At 38.2% G+C, this 26,768-nt stretch overlaps 4 protein-coding genes across 11 annotated transcripts in view; 3 read left to right on the forward strand and 1 right to left on the reverse strand.

The window, feature by feature from the left end:
* The window catches only part of LOC129724437 (protein strawberry notch), a 58,218-nt gene extending 43,074 nt beyond the window's left edge, over positions 1-15,144 (forward strand). For all 4 annotated transcript variants that reach the window (XM_055679350.1, XM_055679352.1, XM_055679351.1 and 1 more), the window contains 9 exons: positions 2,434-2,518; positions 2,586-2,971; positions 3,038-3,447; positions 3,508-3,661; positions 3,739-4,019; positions 9,805-11,255; positions 11,316-11,454; positions 13,920-14,265; positions 14,320-15,144. In XM_055679350.1, coding sequence (XP_055535325.1) covers positions 2,434-2,518; positions 2,586-2,971; positions 3,038-3,447; positions 3,508-3,661; positions 3,739-4,019; positions 9,805-11,255; positions 11,316-11,454; positions 13,920-14,265; positions 14,320-14,565 — 3,498 coding nt within the window. In that variant the 3' untranslated portion in view covers positions 14,566-15,144. The remainder of the gene's footprint in view (positions 1-2,433; positions 2,519-2,585; positions 2,972-3,037; positions 3,448-3,507; positions 3,662-3,738; positions 4,020-9,804; positions 11,256-11,315; positions 11,455-13,919; positions 14,266-14,319) is intronic.
* Positions 15,145-21,069: 5,925 nt separating this feature from the next.
* Positions 21,070-22,555, reverse strand: LOC129724441 (protein GUCD1). 3 transcript variants are annotated; one of them, XM_055679360.1, is made up of 7 exons: positions 22,174-22,553; positions 22,047-22,112; positions 21,950-21,992; positions 21,771-21,894; positions 21,526-21,713; positions 21,365-21,471; positions 21,070-21,249 (listed from the first exon to the last, which is right to left on the reverse strand). In XM_055679360.1, exons 1-7 carry the CDS (start codon positions 22,178-22,180, stop codon positions 21,149-21,151), a joined length of 636 nt encoding a protein of 211 aa, XP_055535335.1. In that variant the 5' UTR covers positions 22,181-22,553; the 3' UTR covers positions 21,070-21,148. The 3 variants fall into 3 exon arrangements, with proteins under 3 accessions (XP_055535335.1, XP_055535336.1, XP_055535334.1); XM_055679361.1 differs by having other exon boundaries at positions 21,649-21,713; positions 21,950-22,112; positions 22,174-22,555; XM_055679359.1 differs by having other exon boundaries at positions 21,950-22,112; positions 22,174-22,550.
* Positions 22,556-23,558: 1,003 nt separating this feature from the next.
* Positions 23,559-26,331, forward strand: LOC129724440 (2-methoxy-6-polyprenyl-1,4-benzoquinol methylase, mitochondrial). The gene is made up of 4 exons (XM_055679357.1): positions 23,559-24,054; positions 25,759-25,891; positions 25,949-26,037; positions 26,091-26,331. Exons 1-4 carry the CDS (start codon positions 23,609-23,611, stop codon positions 26,305-26,307), a joined length of 885 nt encoding a protein of 294 aa, XP_055535332.1. The 5' UTR covers positions 23,559-23,608; the 3' UTR covers positions 26,308-26,331.
* Positions 26,328-26,768, forward strand: part of LOC129724435 (uncharacterized) — a 48,589-nt gene continuing 48,148 nt past the window's right edge. For all 3 annotated transcript variants that reach the window (XM_055679341.1, XM_055679345.1, XM_055679346.1), the window contains exon 1: positions 26,328-26,721. The gene's annotated coding sequence lies outside the window, so the exon portion shown is untranslated. The remainder of the gene's footprint in view (positions 26,722-26,768) is intronic.

Raw genomic sequence — 26,768 nt, forward strand, 5'->3', positions numbered from 1 at the left:
ACTTACTGGTGTTGTAACATTAGAAGCTATGTCGAATATAATTATTAACAATTTTCGACAAAAATTGTTGCAATCGTCAATTGCTGCGATAAGCTCTCTTTAAAGCCAATAAATTAGCATTTAAGTTAGTTGTAAGTTTACTTCCCTTTTTTTGACAAGTAGGTTTAAATCCCTACGAATGATAAGTCCTAACTGCGCAAGCAAACAAATCTTAACAATTAAAACTACAATCTTCTAACAGTGTTGAGAAGTCACCATTTTTACTAATATTTACTAATATTTATCATAAATACTTAAGCTTCCAACTCCCCCTAGAATAAAAAAACATTGGGTGGCATGGAACTTTTATGATGGTAAAGTCACAAAACGAACTGTTCAAATAATCGGTGAATGAAAAGCACTCTTTCCAATGTATGTTTTAATACAGAAATAGTTTTTTTGCTCATTTTAAGCTGAAATACTACAAGGTATACAGCCCTAGGGGTTGTATGAAATGGTGACGTAGGACTAAATGTATATATTATATGCTGCGATAAACTGTTCATAGGCAACACTACCGTTTATATATGATGGTCGTTATTGTAAAACTAACGATACATGAATACATAAAAATTTTACACTAGTAGTAGTTGCGAAAATTCACATAACTCTTCTATTCAAGCATCTATAGTTCTGGAAAGAACCGATTCCATAATCTTCAGTTAAAAATTCGTGCTACAGGACGCTGTTAATCGCACCATCAGTAGCATTGAATGTTTTGCTTGACCGCGCATAATAAAGTTTACTCTCCGCTGTGCTCTCCAGTAGCTGTGCCAGCTAAATATTCTGCAGCGTACGATGGTGACTGTTGCTGCCCTATGCAAAATAAAGGTAACATGTTCCGCAGTGCCTGGAAGATGACTCGTATGCAGCTCTCGTTTCTCAATGTCGCGTACCTCTAACAGCCATACTCTACTCGCTATTGTATGACAAACTAGACTGAAGCTGAGTTTTCTACACGCAGTCTTTTTCATCGAGTTCAGCGTATATTTTTGCTATGAGGGCGTGGCCACGCAGTTTCGAGAAAGACAAACGGAACAAAAAACTTTGTTGAGTCAAAATATGTAGGCAGTGGAATTTATTCCGTCCATGTTATTGTTATCCGTGCTCGGGAAGTAAGCCAATAGCGAGGGAAATGTATGGGAAAGCTTGACCTTGGAACTTTTCACCTTTTTTCACCATTAAGCAGTAAAGCAACAATGTTAAACATTATATCAAACAATTGTTACACATTTTATCTATCCACCGACATATAAATGACTATTATGCATTAAGTCGTTCGCTTGCTATAATCGTTTGAAATCTGACGTAACATTTGCCAGTTTCATTTTCAATTTCACAAAATGTAATCTAGTATAGAAAACAAAGACGTAGTCCTACGTCAATACTGACATTGGTGAACATTTTGTTATAAAATAGTAACCTTAGTTTTTGGCATGAATTCGCAAAAATAAAGCGTTTGACAAAACACGTGTAGGTAGCGGACTCCCGACTCCCGAGGTGTATTCACGAAGTCGGAAACACTCACACCGGTGTTTGCCTAAGCTGCCGAAGGGCTGTTTTATTGAGAACACTGTGGGTTTTCGTTTTGTATTGGCACTGAAGGGTTATGAAAATTTTCACCATGGTATAGCTTGAAACTCACGTGGTTTAGTGGTGCGTTTGGACAAGCCTGCATTTAACTACTGTAAGAAGTAAGCACTATGTTTAGTCGCGCAAATGTAGGGTAGGGAACATATTTTAAGCAGCTTAAGAAGCCGCCACGAAATCCTCAAGGCGAAATACAAACATAAGTATAACAATTTGTTCTCTGTCAGCTCTGTCAGGTTCAGATTCTAAAACCGATTTAGCAAAATTTAACAATAATCATTGAAAGTTCCCCATCGAGATCAAATTCTCCAATCACATCGAACCTATTCTAAACAGTTTGCATCTGTTTTGCAAGAGATTTTCTTCAGCACCCGAATAGTGCCTGAATAGCTGCAGTTTTTCTTGATTTTTTTTTCGTTTGATGTTTTTTCAAAGATTTTTCTATATTGAATGATATTTATGTATTCGTAAACAGCTAGTTCATCATAGTCTTCGTTCTCATCATTAAAATTTTCGATATTAATCAAAATTCAAGAGTTTGTGGCCTGTATTTCGACTGAATAAAATAGGTGCCACTGCCCAAGCCGTCGTTTACCCTATATCAGCTGGTTCTGAAGTTAGGAAACATACTAAAATGACGTAGCATGTTTTTTCATGATTTTCTTTTATTCTTGAATTTACAATAGATCAATTATTTGAAAAGTCACAAATCCATGCAGTTTACTGAGTAATATTTTTTTTTTTTTTTTCAAGTATATCGGTAACACTTTAAACAACAAAATATTTTTTTTTTTACTTCGACAGTTAAATCAAGTTCCTGAAGAAGAAGAAGCGGAGGAAGAAGAAATGGGTGTCGCAGAAACTTACGCGGAGTACTGGCCTGCAAAATGTATGTTTTTTTTTTTCATCTTGAGATAAACATATATTGCAAAACAATGAATATCACATTATTTCAGTAAAAATCGGCAAGAAGCATCCTGATCCTGTGGTTGAAACAGCTTCTTTGTCCTCTGTTGAACCTTGCGACGTGTATTATAAACTTTCAATTCCTCCCGAAGCCATCAATTCTGGCCAACTTAGCGCGTTGCAGCTTGAATCTATTACATATGCAAGTCAAGCGCACGAACATTTACTACCAGACGGATCGCGCGCCGGTTTCCTCGTGGGAGATGGTGCCGGTGTTGGGAAAGGACGGACAATAGCTGGAATAATCTACGAAAATTATTTGAAAGGTCGCAAAAAATCCATATGGATATCCGTATCTAATGATCTGCGTTATGACGCTGAACGAGACCTACGTGATATTGGTGCAGGAAGAATTACAGTCCACGCATTAAACAAGGTTAATACTTTCGAACACTACTTATGATAATGAGCATAATGCATAATGAGTAATTAAACATTTTAGTTTAAATACGCCAAAATTAATTCTTCGGAGAACAACAGTACCAAAAAAGGTGTAATTTTTGGCACTTACTCGGCTTTAATAGGAGAATCGCAAAGTGTAACTATTGGTAAATACAAAACACGCCTAAAACAATTGTTACAGTGGTGTGGTGAGGATTTCGATGGTGTGATAGTATTTGATGAGTGTCACAAGGCAAAAAATCTGTGTCCAGTTGGTTCTAGTAAACCCACGAAGACTGGTTTAACAGCCCTGGAATTGCAAAACAAACTCCCCAAGGCCCGAGTTGTTTACGCGTCTGCGACTGGTGCTTCTGAACCTCGTAATATGGCTTACATGGTGCGACTTGGAATTTGGGGTCAGGGAACCCCGTTTAACACATTTATGGATTTTATAGCGGCTGTTGAGAAGAGGTATATATATATATATGAAAGTGATATCGTAATTAAACTAACGTATTTAATCGTATTTAGGGGTGTTGGTGCAATGGAAATTGTTGCCATGGACATGAAGCTACGAGGAATGTACATTGCGCGACAACTGAGCTTTCACGGAGTTACGTTTAAGATCGAAGAAGTACCGCTTACACGTGAATTTAAGCAGGTTTATGATGAGTCGGTTGACTTGGTAATTGTTTACTCATCTACGCTGACATTTTTATACTAATTAGAACTTTATTTTTGCCTTTTTTACAACTTATCTAGTGGGTGTTAGCTATGCAGAAGTTCACAGAAGCAGCAGAGCTTATTGATGCTGAGAATCGCATGAAAAAAACCATGTGGGGTCAATTCTGGTCAGCCCATCAACGATTTTTCAAATATTTATGTATTGCTTCCAAAGTAAACCATGCAGTTAAAGTGGCCCGTGAAGCGATTAAGTACGGCAAGTGCGTAGTAATAGGTTTACAGTCCACTGGTGAAGCCAGAACACTAGAGCAGCTGGATAGAGACGATGGAGAACTGACGGATTTTGTGTCAACTGCAAAGTAAGTAGGTATACTTTTTGGCAAACTTTTTGAATGTGAAGGATCCAAAACATTTGAACAGCGGTTATAAACTCTACTATGAGTAGTGATGAAGTAGTGAATCCAATATTTCGGTTCTAGTTGAGGAAATATTTAACATGAAAGGTGAAAAAATAACTCATATTTACCATATCTTATAAATATAAAGTATAACATCTCTTCACCGGGGTATTCTCATCCGTAATCTGTTTAGATTTTGAAATATCAGTTCAATATATATATACTGGTCATATGAGTTTATGGAAGAAGTGTGTGCGTTATTTTAAAGCATTTCGATCAGAGCTTTCATCGTTTCTGTCGGATGTGAAAGTTAATTTTCAGATTGGCCGCCAAGGCGAAATTCGTATTTTGGCCGAATCTTTTGATGGCCATAAACATCTTTTACAGTATTTGACTGAAAAGATGTATAAATTTTATTCTTTTGATGCCAAAAACGAGAGACCGTTTAAGGCTGTTTTAAAAGGTCTTTCAAATGACCAAAATATTGAGGAAATTAAAGAATGTTTGTCAGAATCACTTGGTTTTGCTCCCAACCAAGTAATTTTGATGAAACGAAAGGCAAATGCCAAAATTAATCAAACTGGAATACGCCAGGAAAATTACTTAGTACATTTTGATCGTACCAAAGTAAATAATTTGAAATGTTTAAAAAAAAAGCACGTGTTTTATTTAACGTACGAATAAAGTGGGAAAATTTCAAGAGACATGGAGAAATCCATAATCTTAGTCAACGTCGGAATTGTCAAGCCTATGGTCATGGAACTCGAAACTGCCATATGGCGGCAAAATATATGATTTGTGGTGACGCTGGTCACACGAAAGATATCTGCCCCGTGAAAGAGACCACCAATAGTTTCAAATGTGTAAATTGTGGGGGAAATCACAAATCTAATTTCTTTAATTGTCCTGTAAGGTCAAAAATTATTGCTTCCAGACAACGTAGGAATTCTAAGCAACCTGTTGTCAATGTGGGTATACAAAAGACTTTCAATACTGTTCAGGCATCACCAGCACTTTCACTAGCAGGTGTGTCTGTAGGTAATAATTTAAATTCAGATAACAAATTTCAGACAAAAAATCCTGTTCAGGCAACACCAGGCTGTTCATATGCCTTACAGGTAATATTTCAAATTCAAACAGTAACAAACCATTCGTGTTTGGTGCTGAAAAGTCAGCCAGTATTGATTTAGGTAGTCCAACTCCAGAAAAGATTGAATACCTACAACAATCCATGCGGCAGCTAATGTCCGTTTTGTTGAACTGTAACTCGATGTACGAGGCTGTTCAAGAAGGTATAAAATTTACAACTAATATTGTTATGAAATTGAAATTCAACAATGGTTTTAAATAATGCTGTAAATTTTCTAAATTGGAATGCTCGCTCTTTAAAAGCGAAAGAGGATTAATTTTTCAATTTTTTAACAGTCCACGATGTGCATATTGCAGTTGTGACTGAAACGCTTTTAAAGCCAAATATTAAACTAAAAAAGAACCCAAATTACATGGTTCATAGGTTTGATAGAATTGATGTTGCCGGTGGTGGAGTTGCAATAGTTATCCACCGTCGAATAAAACATCGTGTTTAACCCCATCTTGAAACCAAAGTAATCGAGAGTTTGGGAATTGAAATTGAAACAAGTATTGGCACTTTATTTATAGCCGCAGTGTATTTGCCTTTTCAATGCACTGGTGAGCGAAAAAATTATTTCAAGGGAGATTTGCAAAAACTCACAAGAAATCAATCTAAATTTTTAATCATCGGTGATTTTAATGCGAAACATCGATCTTGGAATAATGCTCAAAGCAATTCCAATGGAAAAATATTGTTTAATGATTGCTCGGCTGGATTTTATTCAGTTTTATTTCCAAATGGTCCTACATGTTATTCTTCTATTAGGAATCCATCTACAATTGATTTGGTACTAACAAATCAAAGTCATTCATGCAGTGATTTATTAACTCATGCTGACTTTGATTCTGATCATCTTCCCATAACATTTTCTATTTCCCATGAAACTATTTTAAATCCCACTAGATCTGTGTTAAATTATCACAAGACTAATTGGGATAGATATCGTTCTACGATCGAAGAAAATTTGAATGATGATATTATTTTACAAAACAGTGCTGACATTGACAGAGCATTAGATAATTTTAGCAGCTTAATACTCAATGCCCGGAATTTATCAGTTCCTAAGGCTCGAGTGAAATTTAATGCACCAATTATTGACAGTGAACTTCAACTTCTTATACGTTTGAAGAACATATGGAGACGTCATTACCAAAGATCCCGTGATCCTGCTTTGAAAATTATTTTTCAAGAATTGCAAAAGGAAATTAAACATAGATTCACTCTTTTGCGAAATGAGAATTTCATGAGAGAAGTTGAACAACTAAAACCTTATTCAAAACCTTTCTGGAAGCTTTCGAAGGTTCTTAAGAAACCTTCGAAGCCCATTCCAGTCCTTAAAGATGGTGATTGCATTTTTCTAATGAATGAACAAAAATCTTAAAAACTTGTCAGCAGTTTGAGAGCGTTCATAACTCCAATTTGAACGTAGTAAGTCCTATTGAAAATGAAGTAAACCAAAAGTATGATCAGATCACCACCCAAGAATTTCTTCCTGAAGAGGTATTGGAAACAAACTTGAATGAGGTGCGAACTATTCTCAAAAAAATCAAAAACATGAAAGCACCAGGAGATGATGCGATTTTCTATATCCTTATTCAAAGACTTCCCGAAAACTCTTTAAATTTCTTGATAAAAATTTTTAACAGATGCTTTGCACTAGCACATTTTCCTACGAAATGGAAAAATGCCAAAGTCACTCCAATTTTAAAACCCGAGAAGAATCCAGCTGAGGCATCAAGTTATCGACCAATTAGTTTACTTTCCTCTATTAGCAAACTTTTTGAAAGAATAATTCTCAACAGAATGATAACACATATTAATGAGAACTCAATTTTCGCAAATGAGCAGTTTGCTTTTCGCCATGGGCATTCCACTACTCATCAGTTTTTTTTTCCTGTATGGACTTCCTCACTGCGACCAGAATCGTAGATCTATTGTGAGATATGCCCGGGTGTCTGCTGTATCCCGCATTTCTGTTAATATCAATGCCGCTATTGAGAAGTGGCATGCTTATTATTATTGTTCATCAGTGCTTGTGTGTAATATGATACTCTTCCTTACACGCTTACTATTCTACTATACCGATACTCGTTCCTCTTGCCAAATATAACCAATTATAATTCCCTGGAGAAGTTTCGTCGTGCGTCCTTCTGGCCAGTTTTATCGATAAGAGGGACTTATTTTGTTAAGAGAAAGTCACGCAAAGGTATTGTAGATTTCAGCGTAAAGAAAGGGTAACTGGTGGGGAGCTTGAGAATAAACCCATGCTTTAGTCCTTTTTTGACATCGGATGGCCTGGTTCTACTAAGATTCGAACCCACGACCATCCGCTTGACAAAGCGGACTCTTACTCATCAGTTACTTAGAGTAACAAATATGATTCGAACTAATAAATCTGACGGCTATTCGACTGGAGCAGCTCTACTAGATATAGAAAAGGCATTCAACAGTGTTTGGCATAAAGGTTTAATAGCTAAAATGTCAAATTTCAGTTTTCCGCTTTACCTTACAAAAATGATACAAAGCTATTTAACTGACCGCACTCTTCAGGTTAACTATCAAAATGGTAAATCTGATAGATTGCCTGTTAGAGCTGGTGTGCCTCAGAGCAGTATCTTGGGCCCAATCTTATATAACATTTTTACTTCTGATCTTCCTGATTTACCACCAGGTTGTGAGAAATCTCTGTTTTGTGACGATACAAGCATTTCCGCAAAAGGAAAAAGCCTTCGTGTTATATGCAGTCGGCTACAAAAAAGTTTAGATATATTTTCTTCATACTTGCAGAAATGGAAGATTTCCCCTAATGCTTCTAAAACACAGTTAATTATTTTTCCTCATAAGCCAAGAGTTTCATTTCTCAAACCCACCCATAACCACGTTATTAAGATGAACGGTGTGGCCTTAAATTGGTCTGATCAAGTTAAATATTTAGGGCTTATTTATGATAAGAATCTTACTTTCAAGGAGCACATTGAAAATATCCAGTCAAAGTGCAATAAGTATATCAAATGTTTATATCCTCTTATCAACAGGAATTCTAGACTTTGTCTCAAGAATAAACTGTTAATTTACAAACAAATTTTTAGGCCAGCAATGTTATATGCAGTTCCCATCTGGACAAGTTGTTGTACAACCAGGAAGAAGACACTTCAAAGGATTCAGAATAAACTTTTGAAAATGATTTTGAAGCGTCCTCCCTGGTTTAGCACGAACGAGCTGCATAGGCTCACTAATGTAGAAAATATGTCAAGCCAAATTATCAACAAATTCTGACAAAAATCGTTGCAATCCTCAATTGCAACGATTAGCTCACTTTATAGTCAGTAAGATAGTTTTAAGTTTATTTTAAGTTTTGTTTTATTCCTTTTTTTTCCTTGACAAGTAGGTTCAATAATTTCCCTACAATTACATTAACTTAACTGCGAAAGCTAATAACATTCAATAATATAAAAAAGCGTACAAATATATATATAATAGTGTTGAAATGTCACCATTTGTGGCAGAACACACAATACTAATTCTGAATAGATATCAGTACATAAATAAATCATTACAAACATTCCCCCCTATTAAAAAAAAATAAAAAAAAAGTGTGTGCGTTGAACAAATAGCGAATTTCTTTATTCCACTGCGTCCGGGCAAAACTGCCGAGCAATAATAAAACGGCATCGCGATTTACGACGCAAGTAAGAAAGAGATGCCAGATAATTGTTTACGAACTAAGCACGTGCGGTAGTGGGTTGAAGCTGAAAATTTTTAGAGTGCGCTTCGGGCAGCAAGCCAGGTCAAAACTGGGTCAAAATCGAGCGAATAAAGAAGGGTTTTGACAGCAGTTAGCGCGCTTCCAGGTCAAAACGAGGTGAGCTGGTGGAATAAAGAAATTTGCTAAAAGTATTGTTATTATTCATTTTGTTTTTCCCACTAAACATGATCTGCTGTTTCACTTTATGTGACGTACTCGCCATTGCATACAATTTGCCGTACAATATGCATAAAAGTTTGTTCCACAAAACAATGTATTTTCTACAACACTAATAAAAAGTACCGAGTTTCAATTAAGAGATGGTCACGATTCCGAAGTTGTTTCGATTTGCTGAAAAATTTTAAATTATTTCGTTATTTTTCAGAATATTTTATCATCTCTATTGTATACTTTGATCACTATCAACCTTCTTCTGAGCCGAAATTCTAAATTCTAATCATATTGCGTAGTATTATTAATGTTTGATCAGAATTAAAAATAGCATCCGATTAAGACTGATAGAACTGTAATGTAGAGAAGCATGTTTAGTTTTATTGATTTATAACAGTTTTTTTTTTCAAAATGTATATTAACACGGCACAACACAGTTCAATGTTCAAGAAAGACGTTTACACCTCATTTCTTACCATCTGAAAAATCTTACAACGTATCGACGCTGCCGAATACTAGTTGAAAATAGATCTAAAACTGAAAGTAGCTTTTTATTCATGGGTGGTTCGAGTTTATGTATTTGTTAATTGAGCACCTTATACATCAAGGTTAACTATCACGCTAAGTTAACATTTTTAATTTAGGTTTATCGTTTTGTAAAAACTAAACCGTGTATATTTTTTATATAATTTTTACAGGGGCGTTTTTCAGTCGTTGGTGGAAAAACATTTTCCTGCACCGGACCGAAGCCGTATTAATCGCTTGCTTGGTCTTGAAGTGCCAAAAAAGACCCAGCTTGAATGTATATTAGAGGAAATAAACTCAAAACCTTCGGTTAGCAGTGCCGACCTTAAACGTAAGAATTCCTTTGTTAAGACTGTAACATCATCTAAAGTAAAAAAGCCTAGACGTAACTCATCCGACGATGATTCGAACAGCGACTCTCATGATTCTGATGCTAAGGCATCCGATAGTGAACACGAAGGAAGTGCTCACGATTCCGACAGTGCCCGCAGTAGCGATTATAATCCATTTTACTCCGGGTCCGATAGTGACGACGACCCATGGGTTGGTAAGACAAGTAAAGCTAAACTTAGGAAACCAAAGACTCCCAAGAAAAAACCTGTCTCTACGCAAGACAAAATACAAGCTCACCTTTCGAAGAGACAGACTGAAACTAAACCCATGACGATACAAGCAAGTAATGGGATGTCCATACAACTAGGACCGCCACCAAAAGACGCAATTGAGCGAGCATGTCAAATGAAAGATGAACTTTTGGGAAAAATCGAGAAACTGGGATCAAGATTACCAGCCAATACACTTGATCAGTTAATAGATGAATTGGGTGGTCCCGAAAATGTGGCCGAAATGACAGGTCGAAAAGGGCGTGTCGTACAAAGTGACGATGGATCCATTCAATATGAATCGCGATCGGAACAGGATGTACCATTAGAAACACTTAACATCACCGAAAAGAAACGTTTCATGGATGGAGAGAAGGATGTTGCAATTATATCTGAGGCAGCATCGAGTGGTATATCGCTACAAAGCGATCGAAGGGTTCGTAATCAGCGAAGACGTGTTCATATAACGCTTGAATTGCCATGGTCAGCTGATCGAGCTATTCAACAGTTTGGTCGCACGCATCGATCCAATCAGGTGAACGCCCCAGAGTATATGTTTCTTATTTCCGATTTGGCAGGAGAGCGGCGATTTGCTTCAACTGTAGCAAAAAGGCTCGAATCACTTGGTGCTCTAACTCACGGCGATCGACGAGCCACAGAAACTCGTGATTTGTCACAATTTAATATAGATAACAAGTATGGTCGATCCGCGTTGGAGTCAGTCATGAAGACGATAATGGGCTATGAACAACCCTTAGTCCCACCACCTAGCGACTACATAGGAGATTTTTTCAAAGACATAGCCGGAGCACTTGTTGGCGTTGGACTGATCGTGAATAGCGAACAAATGCCTGGTGTTTTGAGTTTAGATAAAGACTATAACAATATTTCAAAATTCCTGAATAGAATATTGGGAATGCCTGTGGAATTGCAGAATCGACTGTTTAAATATTTCACTGACACATTGGCGGCCATTATCGAGCAAGCCAAAAAACGAGGTCGATTTGATCTGGGAATTTTAGGTATATCACAAAATAAACTTGTGTAGTTGGTGAGTAACTAATATCATTTATCTCATTCAGATTTGGGAGCCAGCGGAGAGAATGTAACTCGTGTAAAAATCACCAAGTTTATGAGAAAACATTCAACAGGTGTGGCACCAATTGAATTACATACAGTACAGGTCGAAAGAGGAATGATTTGGCAAGAGGCTATCGATAAGTAAGTAGATATTTTTTAAGTTTTAGGTTTCGGTTTTGTGAAAAGGTACGGTGCGACTATGATTATCAGGAATGTTTTAATGGCGTAGATGGTGTAAACCAAGATTTATTTTGGAATTATTAATTAGTATTTTGACAGTTCTTTGAGAAACCTATTTCTGCGGAAATTAATTGTTAACTTTGAACAATACGTCAAACTTTGTTTTTTTTTTGGTAACTACAAGCGCAATTGATACACATAGGTTGCACAAAGAAATTATATATTGTCTAACCATTTTACTAAAAGCTGTATGTTTCTTATACAGCACTCGTTCGCTAATTGCACGCGATTTAGTTGCACTGCGTTTAATTGCACGTCCGTTAGTTGCACGAAAGTGCAATTAAAAAGCAGTTTTGCGTCAAACTACACGTGGTTTTTGAAGCTAATGTCTCTCTGTCAAGTTTTGCGAGGGAATACTGAATGAGCGAAATATTTAATCAACTGAAAATAAATTCAATATTTTCAATTTTGTTATTTTAGATTCAGATAAATAACAAATATACATAATCACATTGCACGTTTGCCCAATTTGTGTTCAATTATAGTCGATCTAATTGATTTCAATTTGATCACTTGTGTCGAATCCTCACTGAAATGTCGCATTAAGCTGTCCACACGCTGAACAGCTTCTGAAAACGTGGGATTCTCTGAAATACAGTAATGTTCGTTACACTCCAACTAAGTTGCAATGCATGAAAAAATCTGACTGGTTCGAAATTGGTTCGTAAACGGATACACGAAAACCAAACATTAGCGCATGTTGAATCAAGGCAATGTTGAATAGTAGGTTTGACGCCACATTCTCTTGTTTGAGTCCATCCAACGAGTTTTTGTACGCTTTTTGAATTCAGCACCATGATTCCTCTTCAATTTCTGCAGTCGAGTCGATGGCCCTTCTTGTAGATACCAAACCTCCCCACAACCGTCGTTTTAGCAGTAAACAGGTTGCCATTCTGCCTCTGACATTGGTGGCTGTTCTAAAACAATTTAATATGACGTTTCTCGCATAACTGTTCTCCGCACTGGCGAGCACTTGCTCATCGTACTCACGGTTCTTTTTGATAATATTTTGAGTACAATGATTTGAACGAGATCAAAACTCAGTTGCTCGTTAATGATATCGAAAAGAAAATTATTAACAAATGTTACATTGTTCGTGTGTCCGAACTCACTTTTCAATTGACTTTTTACAGTCGGAGATGTTATTGCTTTATATTATATTTTATATAATATAATTTATTATTATATATAATAGTCGAGTTTCGATCGATTGTGTCGTATGCCGATTTCAAATGGATAAATTAGTGGTGTGTGGACAGCTTGTATTCGCGGCATTTCTGCATAACCTGCCGAACCGCGAATATCTGACCGTGGTGGCGTGGACACCCATGAATCTCGTCTGGTAGTGCCCCACGAACTGCTTCGCAAATGGTGATAGTCGCCGACAGAGTATTTGGGAGAGTAGAAGGCGTTCAACAGAGTGATTGCCCGGTAATTGTAGCACTCCTGCTTGTCGCTCTTTTTGTACATGGGACACACTGTACCCTCCATCCACTCCTCCGGTACTCGTTATTTATCGCAAACCTTGACATTGTTTCTCCGCCGTATTTCAATAACTCACTGGGATGTTTTCCACTCCAGCAGCTTTATTATTTTTCAGCCGGCCATTCTCCTGCTTCACCTCCAGGAGATCGGGGGCTGGAATCCTGATGTCTTCTGCTCGTGCACCAAGATTAATTACCATACCGTCCTCGCGCTCTACTACCTCACCGTTTAGATGCTCGTCGAAGTTTTACTTCCACCTTTCTTCCAAGCTCCTGCACATATCGGCATGAAGCCTTTACGGGAGCTGTTCAGCTTCTCGTAGAACTTCAGATTTCGGTCCTGAGTTTTGGCTGTTCCGTGTATGTCATTATCGTTACAAGTTCGCTCTCCATGCCACGGGAGGCCGCAAATTTTTATGTTCGTTTCGTCAGTGGCAACGCTGCCAACACGACATCCCCAGGTGCCTTTCGAGTCGAACAAGACGCTAAAATATGCATGTACCTAAGCCGGAGACATCGTTTCACCCATTAGCTGTTAATGGAGCTCAGCAGGCTCGCACTTGTTAGAAAAAAAAACTCCTAACTCAGTGAAGAATTTGATACCTAGCTGAAAAACAAGGGCAAACAAATTGTTCAAGGTATTCTGCAACGGTCCCTGCAAATCGGCAGCTCAGACGTGAGACCTGTTGCTGGTGTGGTAAATTTACGGTGCGCTTTAGAGGTGCTACCAAGTCAATACTGGGTCAAAACCAAGCGAATGAAGAAGGGTTTTACCGTTTTGATAGCAGTTATGCTGCAACTGGGGTTGGCACTGGGAATATAGAAATTCGTTATTAGAATAATAATTCATAGAGTTTCACACTGGTATCTGTTCATTTTTAGATGGGCTGACTTAGGTGGGGAAAAGGAAGGCTTTTACTTATCAAAACAAGCACGCAATGAAAAATATGCAGCAATTCTTGCAGTTGAGATAGAAAACATCAATACTTCAAAGAAAAAATCGGAATCGAAGAGCAAAAAAGACATGATGTTTCAGATCTACCGACCGAATACAGGATTACAGTTGAAGCTAGAGTCATTAGATGAGCTTGAGAAGAAATACAAAAAGGTGCTGAGTGATGCCGCTGAATCACACTGGAGTCAGCAGTATGATGCATCTGTGAATACGTGTTCCCATAATTATTGGAAAGGAGTGTGTCGGTACATGACTATGGGTCAAGATTGCGAGGTAGGTTTGGTTAGTTCTAATTTAACCTATATTCTATCATCGTTTCCTTCCTAGATTGGATTAAGAAGGAGAACGTACTACGTGTTATCCGGATCAGTTTTGACGGTTTGGTCTCGAGTAGAAAACAGTCTAGCTACTCGAGTCAACGCTCAAAATCGTATGCAGGTTCTTCGTTTAAGAACAAAAGAAGGTCAGAAGATTGTTGGCACTCTTATCCCCAAAAACTGCGTTGACCATTTGATCAAAGATCTGAGTAACGATTCTGAAAAAGTTGAAGAACAAACATTTGGTAACGAGTAAACTTCCAACAGCTGCTGTTGTATTTTATAGTTGTTCGTGATATTACGTTTAAGAGTGTGTTAGAGTGTACTGAAATAGATATTATAAGGCGTTCCAAAATTACGAAGCTGAACGTCTCAATCAAATTAACAGGCAAATATGACTTTTTCATCTTGAATATGTAATTTGCCTGATCCACTACAATATTACATAACTTAACCTATCACAACTGTTAGAAATTCTTCTGAAACACAAACAACACTTGGAAGCAGCAGAAATATAAATCAAGGGACGCTAATGGCCGTGATTGTGCTTTAATTGTAATTAAAATTTTATCATCCTTTCGACGCCTCAAGCCAAAAAATGTATCGAAGAATAACATTGAATTGTAGAAATGTGTTTGAAATTATGTTCGTACAAAATTGGTTTATCTTATTTTGGGATAAAGAAACACAGATTGAAGTATACTACAATGTGGTGAATTAAAAGTTTACTTCTTTTAAATAATCATGCAATGTACAAAACTATTCAGTAGAATCTAATTTCTAAATAATAGAATAAGTTATTATTGCGTAGTAGCAAATAAATTTTTGTGCAGCATTTTCGCTTTGAATGAAACGAGTCAAAAAACCTACCGAACCATGGATAATCCCTTTTTAAGCATTTAGATGGCCCATCTAGTAAAGTAGAGAAACTTAACAACTATTCTCGAAGATGATACCACTTCAAGTAGTACGTTAAAACTTCTCATCAGTTACTTATAGCGAATTTCTTTATTCCACCAGCTCACCTCGTTTTGACCTGGAAGCGCACTAACTGCTGTCAAAACCCTTCTTTATTCGCTCGATTTTGACCCAGTTTTGACCTGCCGTGCTGCCCGAAGCGCACTGTAAAATTTGTCAGCTTCAACCCACCACCGCACGTGCTAAGTTCATAAACAATTATCTGGCATCTCTTTCTTACTTGCGTCTTAAATGGAGTTGATGTTTTATTATTACTCGGCAGTTTTGCCCGCACACAATGGAATAAAGAAATTCGCTATTAGAGTAGCTTATATGATTCGAACTGATAAATCTGAAGGATTTTCCCCCGAAGCTTCTCTTCTAGACATAGAAAAGGCATTCGACAATGTTTGACATAAAAGTTAAATTGCTGAAATGTAAAATTTCTATTTTCCTCTTTGTATGATATGAATGATACAAAGTGATTGTATAAAAATTCCTCGAAAACTATTCCCCAGAAAATAAAACGCCGAAGCTTTTTCCCCAGAAAACCAAATCCCAGAATGTACCAATCACCAGAAAACTGCTACCCAGAAAGTACTAATCCCTAGAAAGTTATTATCCGCAATGAACCAATGCCCAGAAAACTATTTCCCAGAAAATACCGTTTTCCAGAAAACTGTTATCCTAAAACGAAGAAATAGGTATGCATTCTTACTTTTTTAACATGGAAAATCTGTTAAAACTGAGTTTTTGTATATCTGAAATGTATAACATATGTGATTAATCATAGAAAACTGAAAATCGAGCTGAAAGGCTGAAAAGTTTTGTGTTAACGATTCTATCATTTGAATCAACTTTTTGTCAACTAATACATTTGTTCTTTCATGGAGTAAATGAGTAAGCGCTTGATACCAGGTCCTAGTCATAATATCAGAGAACTTTCAGTAATCGTTTTTGGCTGAAGTAACATCACAAGTCGACCACAGGCTCATAGGCGTAGCCAGAGGGGGGCAGGGGGGGGGGGGCGTTGTCCCCCCCCCTAATTGTTGACATTGGTGCAGAATTTTATTTTCAATAACTCTAATAACGTTTGCGCTAAAAAAATGGACAAAAATTGCCAATTTTCATGGGTTACACGCACTGACGGAACGACGCATGCAGCAACAATCATATTAATCCATGGAAAAAATTGATTTGCGCGTTTAAATAATCAGAAAAAATTTGATGTGCGCGTTTAAATAACGGTACCCCGCCGCGTCGAAAACGAACATCGTGCGGCAGTTCGTGGACACCGGATACGTCCGTTCCGGCATCTACAACATCTTGGCACTATTGGACACCAATCAGAGTATTGAAAGAAAGCCCGGTTCCGGACGGCCAACGACCCTGAGCGACAAGAAGCTCCAAAGGATACTGAAGAGGAAGACCGAGGGAAAAGTGGTTACATCGCTGCGTGCGCTTGGCCTGAAGGTCTGTGCAACCGATCAAACAGTGTTTGGCGAACATGGACATACATGTTAGGCCAATACCCGTTCACTATTCTCGGAGCTGCAGGCAATGAAGCATCGGCAGCGCCTGAATAAGATGGTCAAATCGGTTTTCCCGGCAATTCACGACGTGGCGGTGGTGATGGACGACGAGACCTGTCTCACCCTGGATGGCAACGACTGGTAGGGCACTTTGTATTTTACTTCCACCACGAAAGAAGTAAGCACTAAGGTGAAATTTCTTTCACTCACCAAGTTCCCCAAGACGGTGCTGCTGTGGCTGACAATCAGCGAGAAGGGGATGTCAAAGCTGCTCTTCTTTCGCTCCGGACTGGCCGTGAACGGGGGAATTTATAGTACAAAGTACCTGCTGGAAGTTGCGTCGCTTATCAAAAAATACTATAAGGTCGAATACACGGTGTTTTGGCCGGATCTAGAGTCGGCTCACTATTCGAGGCGATCGTTTGAGGAGATGGAACGGCTCAATGTCAATGTGGTACCCAAGTTGGCGAACCCGCCCAACGTTCCAAAGTTGCGTCTCATCGAGGATTTCTGGCAAGCCAGAAGCGTATAATCTATTTCAACAAATTTGTCGCGAAATTTCAGGAGGAATTGATAAATAAAACGAAAAAAGAATTAAATAACATGCCTACACGGCGAATGTTCCGGTTAACTGCCTGAAGGCGGCACGCAAGATCGTAGATTTTTTCGCAAGTGAGCTAACATAATTACATTCCATAGGAAATTTATGAAACTCAATTATCTGTCTTAGTTATTTTTTTACCACCATGCGAAAAAAGTTCATTTTTTCAACGCATACGTTAGCACAAAACGACATTTTTAGCCCATTGAAACATCTGTGTAAAGTATCAGCCAGATCGAAAATAATTGATTGAAATGCTTGGCCTATGTTGCGTGGAATTGCACAGGTTTTTCAGTTGACTAAGGACATTGCAGCGGCAAAAGTACCGGGCAAATCCGTGTTGATCACTAACTACTAGTATTTATTGCAATTTTTCAAAATACCATTTTTTTACTTCTAAAATTTTTAAGAACTTGCTCACCCCCCTAATCGAAATTCTGGCTACGCCCATGCACAGGCTCCTTGACCAAAAATCTAAAATACCCCTTCTTATCTTAATTCTTAATTCACATGGGGCAGCCCCTCTGCAGAAATTACCTCTGTACAGGTTCGTTTGTTTTCCTGGGTTGATGCAAAATCCACTAGTATATATTGAACGAGCGAAAGGGAATCCGGTTACAAATTCCGGAGCTTGTTGAGTCTACGTTTGCATTGGCGTGCACACCGGAAACTGTAGCGCCTTTGTAATCATGGCAACATGAATCCTTTCCTTCGAGAAGCCAAAAAGAGGTATCGGAAGAGTTTTCTGTTTAACAGTCATGGAAGTCTTTCATAGTGAGATATGGTCGGACAGGCTGGTAGAGCATGATATTAAATTGCTGTGTAGATATTCTCTTCTTGAACCTTGAACTGGAGCACGCAAACTATCAACAGCTTGTACCGAGTCCGCAGCTGGTTTCCAAGGTTTAGAGTCTCTAGTCGATAGATCAATGTAGGTATTCCCTTACCGCAAATCGGCAAATTAGATCCGTAACTTCGGGATAAGGATTGGCTTTGAAGACCGGGATGACTCGGGCTACGGGGCTGCCGGGTCGCGGGTCTGCGCGTGTTCTCAGTTTGCGCGGGTGTCGCGCCGTGGACCTGCCGGCGCTTCTGCCTCAACGCACTTCGTGGCGTCCGGCCGTGTGGTGCCGTGGGCCGTCCGCTCGCCCGTCGTTCCCGGGTTAATACGCTTCCCGGCTTGGGCTGCAGTCATCGATAAACAGTCAATTCAGAACTGGCACGGCTGAGGAAATCCGACTATCTAATTAAAACAAAATGGCCAAATACCGATCGATAATAGTGTTGTTTTGCAAAAACCTAAAGCTTGATATGTTGAAGCAAGGTTTCGCTACCGTTTTTAATTTAGCCTGTGTCTCTGGAAGGGCACTTATCCCCCGGTTCCCCTCGATAAATCCGGAAAAAATGTCCCCTAGTGTCCAAAGAACTATGATAAATTTGTGATCTTTTGAAAAAGGTTCGATCAAATTCGGTTCAGATCTTGCGGAATGGCAGGTAAAAGCATTTTCATTTTTTCGGCCTTGGAGGGGTCAGGTACGCAAGTGTTCATAAAAATGTTAAATAATTTAGAATGTTAACAGTATAATACCTGAATACTAATGTTTTTTTTTCTGGTTACGGTGATGCTGGAGAATAGTTTTCTGGGCATTACTGCATTCTGGGGAACGGTTTTCTGGTAACTAGTACTTTCAGGGGTTTAGAATTCTGGTAACTAGTATATCCTGGGGTTTGGAAAATGGTTCATTCTGGGGAAAATCCTTCGACACTTTATTTTCTGGGAAATGGGTTTCTAGGAAAAGTCGGACAACCATACAAAGTTATCTAACTGAACGGTTAATTTTTAAAATAGTAAATCTGATAGATTACCTGTTAGAAAGGAAGCACCTTGGGCCCAACCTGATAAAATATTTTTATCTCTGAAAAAAAAAAAACATTCGTGCATATGCAGTGAGCTTCATACTCAGCTTAAAATGATTTTAAAGCGCACGAATGAACTACAGAGGAAAATATATCAAACCAAATTTTCAATAAATCTCGACAAAATGTCAATTGAATAAAGTAGAAGATTAAGAATTGTTTTTGCACAAACAAAATTGCATTCAGCAGCACTTGTGCAACACAGCCATTTACAGGTCGTATCCATTTATGGCAACCCTTTAGCATAAAGTTGGTTGCCCAATATGGCAACCCTTTGCTAATATTCTATTCCAAACAATTCTGATAATCACATGTAATTTCGCATGACTTTTCATACGCACTAGAAAGTGTAATGAGATTCCGAAACTTTGTAAGGATATATAACTGAGTTTTAAAGCTTGTTTATACATTTTTTTTTAAATTTTCAATGCATCACTCATAATACGAGCATAACGAACACATTTTCCGTTCAAACCATAATTGTACGTGGTTCACAACAATTATACTGATAACAATACACCACAGACTAACAGACATAACACTTCGAACAAATTTTCAATAAATTCATCGTTCGGATGATTCCAGTACTTTACGTTAGTAACACTAGCACCATCTGCTGTCGTGTTCGCGCTGCGTCATGTATTTCGACATCAGCGCCAGCGTTACTGCATGTGTCAAATGGGGAACCACAAAATATGTATGAGACTGCATGACAGCGCCCCAGACGGCGTTATCGCGTGATGATTGTTATTCGATTGGGAATTTGAAATGATCGTTTTTTGTGGCGATGGAGCTAGGTTCCAGTGTTACGTCTGTTAGTCTGTGCTAGCTCCATCGCCACAAAAAACGTTCATTTCAAATTTTCAATCGAATAACAGTCTTCGCGCGAGAACGTCGTCTGGGGCGCTGTCATGCAATCACATACATATTTTGTAGTTCCCCATTTGACACATGCAGTAACGTTGGCGCTGATGTCAAAATACATGACGCAGCGAGAACACGACAGCATATGGTGCTAGTGTTACTAACGTAAAGTACTGGAATCATCCAAACGATGATTTTATTGAAAATTTGTTCGACGTGTTATGTCTGTTAGATTGTGAATACACATTCTGTACGAAAAGTAACACTCCTGAGTTTGTTTACTTTGCACACTCTATGTGTATCTGTTTATAACACCGTCTGTACTCTCAACTAGATTCCTGATATTATCCGACAGGATATTCGGATTTTCGGATATCCGGATTTGGTATCCGAACATAGTTTAATGAGAATTATGTAAATAGTTATTTACGAGGGGGTGGGGGATTGTGAAAAAAGCCATTTTTCGCGTTACGTTTCATCTAACAAGGCTTCAAAAGACAGAAAAACATGCGGATATCCGGATAGTAAATATCCGGATGTCCGAGTATCCGACTATTCGATTATCCGTATCCGGATATCCGGACATCCGAAGAGTATTCGTTTATCCATTTCCATCCATTCGTTTATCCCAGTTACATCGCTAGGTTCTTCTGAGAATTAACGTCTTAGTAGGTGAGGTATGACTAGCGAACCTATACATTAGAGAAATGACAAGACACTCACCGTTAAGGCAACTGTCAACATCAAAACGGATAACGGCAATGCAAAATAATACAACTCGCCCGTTTTGATGTTGACAGTTGCCTTAACGGTGAGTGTCTTGGCGTCTCTCTGGTGTATAGGCTGACTAGGTATGACTGAGTATATACGAAAAAAAAAAATCTATCAATTGATTTCAAGAATACAAAAATTTATTTAAATAAAAGGTGCAAGGTAATATTTTTATGGAAAATAACCAATTACACAAATTAAATCACAGTTTTTTTATCGTATATAAGTACTATGTCCTCGTCAGTTCCGCTGGCTTTACGTGCGCTCTCTATCGCCTCAAAAGACATGAAGCATACCTCTGGAAAGAAAGTTTGCATAATGATTAATAAGACACCATACACATGCTCCGCTCTCAGAAATTTCAAATTATACTCAGAGTTGAATTAATCAATAAAATAGTGGATACAACTTACTATTTTTAAATGCCGGATTTCTATAAATAAATTTGCGAATCCTCTGGTCATATCCACAAAGGATAATATAATGTCCCATATAAGCTGATTTCAACCCGAAACAAGATCTGAAATTAAAATATAAGAAACCCTATTTTTTTGTTTTTGAAAATTTGTACAACCTTAGGTCCATTGTTAACTTGTTCGCTTTGCAAAGATCACAGTAAAGTAGAGATGCATTCGTTAATAGTATAATATTGCCATGATTAGCTAAATGCATTATCAAATACTCATAATCTACAGACCTAATTTCTATTGGAATACCATCCGATTCTGCATTTTGAAACTTCTGGTTAACGCGTGTCTGATCCTGGTGTAAATAAATATACTTGTTAGTAGTTAATCAAGAATTTATACATTGAGTGACCTTGTCGAAACACTTGTAATACTTTTTTCCAATATGCGTTGGATTTGCTCCAAAAGTGGTTGTAAGATATTTATGCTTTATACCTAAATCCTTGAGGATATAGCACAAATCGATAGTCCATGTACTGAAAAAAACATCATTTTGAATGTCTGCTCAAACAAAAATTTCGAAAACAAAACCTCTCTTTGAATGCTGCGGCCTTGCATATTTCCTCGAAATTAGCTAGAAAATTTATTTTTTCTTTACGATCCAATAGCATTACAATACAAGACAAACCACAGTCCCATTCAAAACGCTGTCGGAAATGAACCAGAGAATGTTCAATAAAAGCAGGACATGTTTCTGAAAACAAAAAAAAACTAAGAATTGCCGTAAAGCAGGTGTTATTGGCAGTATTGCTCACCTATCATTTTGGGTATTAGATGTTGCTAAATTGTCCACGGATAACTGCCGGCATTCGCAAAACGTTAGTTTCAGAAATGATGCAGATTAATATTGCCTTTGCTAAACCAGCAATGATTTATCGCATTTAAATACGTAGGTATTATCCTATTATCAAGATAAGCATTTCGTTTGACACATGCCTGGTTTCAAGGTACAGCTACTTGACTCACAGACTAGTGTGACATGATCAAGCCTTACAGCAAATAATTCTTTGTATGAAATTAAAAGCAGTGTAAGTTCTGCATTTTGGAGTACAATAAAAACGGTGACCTGGGTAAATACGGTAAATATCGTAAATATATTGCATGTTATTGACATTTTCCAATATACACGCTCGTCAAATTTAACTCTAAACTGAGTGAGATTTTTCGTTAAAAGTGAACCTGCTCTGAACAGAGTTTTCATGATATTAGGGCATCCTTAACAGTGCGCTTCAATACCCCGTTTGGCAGCGCTCTATCATCACTTCATACCGTACCGGTCGCTGCTAAACGCGCTAGAGAAATAGTAGCCGGGCCTCCGGGAAGCATCGCGCTCTCAAATTTGGCAGCCCGGTAGCAGCGCTGCTAAAGGTTTATGTTGGATGAAACGTCAAGCAGAGACGATAGCAACGACCGGTGCGAAAACGGTGAAAACGGGTGAGTGCGTAAAATAGCCGCGCTGCAGAGTCTATGTTTATAATAAGAGTCCCGCAGAGATGAAACCAAATGAACCAAATCAGTGTCAAACGAGGGTACCAATCGAGCAATGTAAATAAACAAGGTGATCATGTTGGGAGTGGATGAAAAGTGTTGTAATTGAGCGTAATAAAGAATATGTGTTTTTCCGAAGTTTTACTTACACTTTTTAATCCAACATTAAACCTGTACACTGGTTCACTTAAATTGAACAAAACATCACTGGTGTAATCTTACAAAACTGTGTACCTTGTGAATAATTTCAAAAAATGATATTTGCTTATGCATGGTGAAAAACAGAACTGTATAGTTCTTGGCAACAAACGGCACAAAAACTGTGTTGCCGAAACGATAGATTTTCTCTTCGCGCGACTCTATATACACATAGACTCTGGGTTTATGCTCGATGAAACGTCAAACAGAGACGATAGCAACGACCGGTGTGAAAACGGGTGTGTGCGTAAAATAGCCGCGCTGTACACAGTCGCCATAACAACTTAAATAGTAGCGCACTGTTAAGGATGCCCTAAGAGGTAAATATGCATTTGTAGTCGGGTTCTGGTCAATGGGTAGAATTTTATCCATGAAATAGTTTCACAATCATTGAGTGTGTAAAAAATTGAGTGTATAAAAATATCGATGTTTTTCATACCGCGAGTATCGATTAATTTTGTGTTTGAAGTAAATATTTAACTGGCATAACAATAATCCTTCATAATGATAAAAAGCGTAATAAAAATTTCAAAGCGTAATTTAGTACGTTCGTTTCAGTCGAAAACCGTAACATATAGATATGCGTCACAAAACATTAAAAATGAAGGCGAAGCGGAAACACATTTTGGATTTGGAACTGTAAAGGAGGCTGAAAAGTGGCGGAAGGTGCACAAAGTTTTTGAAGATGTGGCCTCTTCATACGATCTTATGAATGATGCTATGTCACTTGGGATTCATAGATTTTGGAAAGATGTATTCGTGGAGCGACTCGCTCCGATCGCTGGTGGAAATAAACTATTGGACATGGCAGGAGGAACTGGTGACATTGCTTTTCGGTTTTTGAAGTACCTGAATAACATGCCAAAGGATGTGGAACAAGAGAGCAATCATGTAACCGTTTCGGATATTAATCAAAACATGTTGGACGTCGGGATACAGAGATTCAGCAAGTAGGGTAAATCAAGTGCAGTTACTTCCAAAATTAAGCCCAAAACAAAACAGTGGATATTTTACTCAAAATGGAACATCTCGTAAAAGTTGGCCATTTACATGACAATGGAAAGTGATTTACTTTTGAGCAAGTTTGAAGGTTACTCCGCTGTTCAAAATGTGTGGGATTGTCGCGGATAACGCGCTCATCGTTATTTTGGTTTTAAAATGTAGGCCTCTATTACAGAAACCGAGGTGAGCGGCGAGTTACTCGTCTGACCAATTTTTGTATTGCAGATGGCGAGTAGGGTGGATTTCGGGCGAGTAGCTCTTCTGTCATCAAGTGTTACTCGCGTTTCCTAATACAAAATTTTGCTCACCTAGTCAGTGACTGCGGGCAGGCGCGTTACTCGTCTCGTCTTCTGTAATAGGAGCCCTAGTCACACCTTAATTATACTTTTTGCATCGTCTATACTACTGTTCTATGCATATTTGTCTCATGTTCTACGCAAACCTTATGTAACCTTATCGTATAGAAATTAAACTTTGCTATGCCAGCAGGAGAGCAAAATCAATTTTTTATAGTTTTGTTCGGTTAGGTTTGAAATATTAGCAATATTCCCACAACCAACCTAACTGCTGTCAAAACCCATCCTTGTTCGCTTGGTTTTGGCCCAGTATTGACCTGGCAAAACCTCCGAGGCGCACCATAAAATTTGTCAGTTCTAGCCTTTAGCACCACCGCATGGGCTTGGTTCGTTAACAGCTATCTGGCATCTCTTTTTTACTTGTGTCGTAAATTGTAGTGTAAGTTCATTGATTCCTGGGCAGATTTGCACGTAAAGGAAAAGGGGAGAGCCTGAGAATAATCCCATAGTTGAGTTCTTTCAATGGTCTGATTCAAACTCATGACCACCCGCTTGTCAAAGCGGACACTAAACTTGCGGCTCCGCAGCTTCCACAACCTGGCAGGCTGTCAGTTTGTTTGTTTGCCAACTGGTTGCAAGGCATGTTATATAATAATAATAATAAAATTTAAGATTGGAAAGTGCTCTCGACTGTGACTAATGTATAATGTATTAGGGATTTCCGACTCATCATGATGAACCGGAAAACCATAATACACAATAAAATTCAAGTATAATTCTATATTTGGCATATAATAACTATTTGTTACCATTTGGTAAGCAAAGCAATATAGTCTTGGTGCTACATTCCGATTCGGAACTCGACCTTTTGTTTTTATTATACACAGACACCGCAGCCAAGTGTTAAGTGTACAGGACAATTGTGGTGCTAGCGCTACGATTCTACTCACACTAACTCCCGAGCCGAGACTCGAACTGGCTTGTAAGGCCAGCGTCATACCTCGATACCAGCTGGGAGAATATTTGGTGTACAATGTTTAAATACACAATCCATGTATATTCCTGTAATTGCCTGACTGTTTTGTAAGGTAAGAAGTATCTTTACAAGGTTTTCATACCCTGGAGTAGAAAACGAATGCAGCTCAAAAAAACGTTTTCTCACCGTGAAAATCAACTCAGGCCAGATAAAAAAAAACAAACGAATAAATACCGCAACAAATATTTTACAAAACTCTTGAAAGCTTCATTGTAAAATATTATTTCTATTAATTTGCATTATTTGTTTACGCTCAGCTTTGTAAGTAACTGTACATATTCGCCTATAAATACGTAAGACACTAAAGCTCAGTTTTATAGGCTCAACTGCGATCAGAGCAATTGTACTATAAATTGGGTTCGCGCTGATGCAGAGAACCTACCGTTTGATGACAATTCATATACAGCATATACTATTGCGTTTGGTATAAGGAATGTAACGCATATAGACAAGGTAAAAACACAGTATTGATCAGTATTATTGAGTTGCTTGAAGTTGCTTTCCTATTAGGTGCTATCGGAAGCATACCGTGTATTACAGCCTGGCGGGCGATTCCATTGTTTGGAATTCAGTCATATGACAAACGGTTACTTGAAATGGTATGGAAATAAATTTCTTTCATCATTTAAAAACTTACTCTTGTTTTCTATAGGATGTATGATCAATATTCATTTCAAGTCATTCCGCCTATGGGGCAAATTCTAGCTGGTCAATGGCAACCGTACCAATATTTGGTCGAAAGTATTCGAAGGTTTCCTGATCAACAACACTTTGCGAGGCTCATTGAAGACGCAGGATTTGAATGTGTTGAATACGAGAATCTTACTGGTGGAATATGTGCCATTCATTCTGGATTTAAATTGAAGTAGTAAAACAGTGTGCGGTAAAACGTATTTGAGCAAATGCGGTAGACAGATGAATCACAGCCTATACGGTTACAAAATTATTAATCCATTTGATGTCCCGCAAATACCCCTCTACTTCTATCATTCTTTCGACGTTGCTTGATAGTGCCCCCATTACGATGAGCCCGACACTGAACTCCAAACAACAATGGCCGCACAGAAAAGACAACGATCTCTTCAGCCCTGTTCAGTGTTGCCTTTTCTGCGGATGTCACGATTGTTAGCAGTTGTAAGCACAGCAGTTTAACATGCCATTTCATTCCTATATATACAAATACGCTGACTACGAATACGGACGAACACTACCCCCGATGGAGCTTTGACCGCATACTAAAAACTTAGGTACGGCTTTCATGATTCAGTCGAGTAGCACTAGTGGTAAGTACCCACTACGTTCCAACACCTTTCAAACTAGTTTACTTAAC

Source organism: Wyeomyia smithii, chromosome 2 (genome assembly GCF_029784165.1).
Source record: "Wyeomyia smithii strain HCP4-BCI-WySm-NY-G18 chromosome 2, ASM2978416v1, whole genome shotgun sequence".
Lineage (NCBI taxonomy): Eukaryota > Metazoa > Arthropoda > Insecta > Diptera > Culicidae > Wyeomyia > Wyeomyia smithii.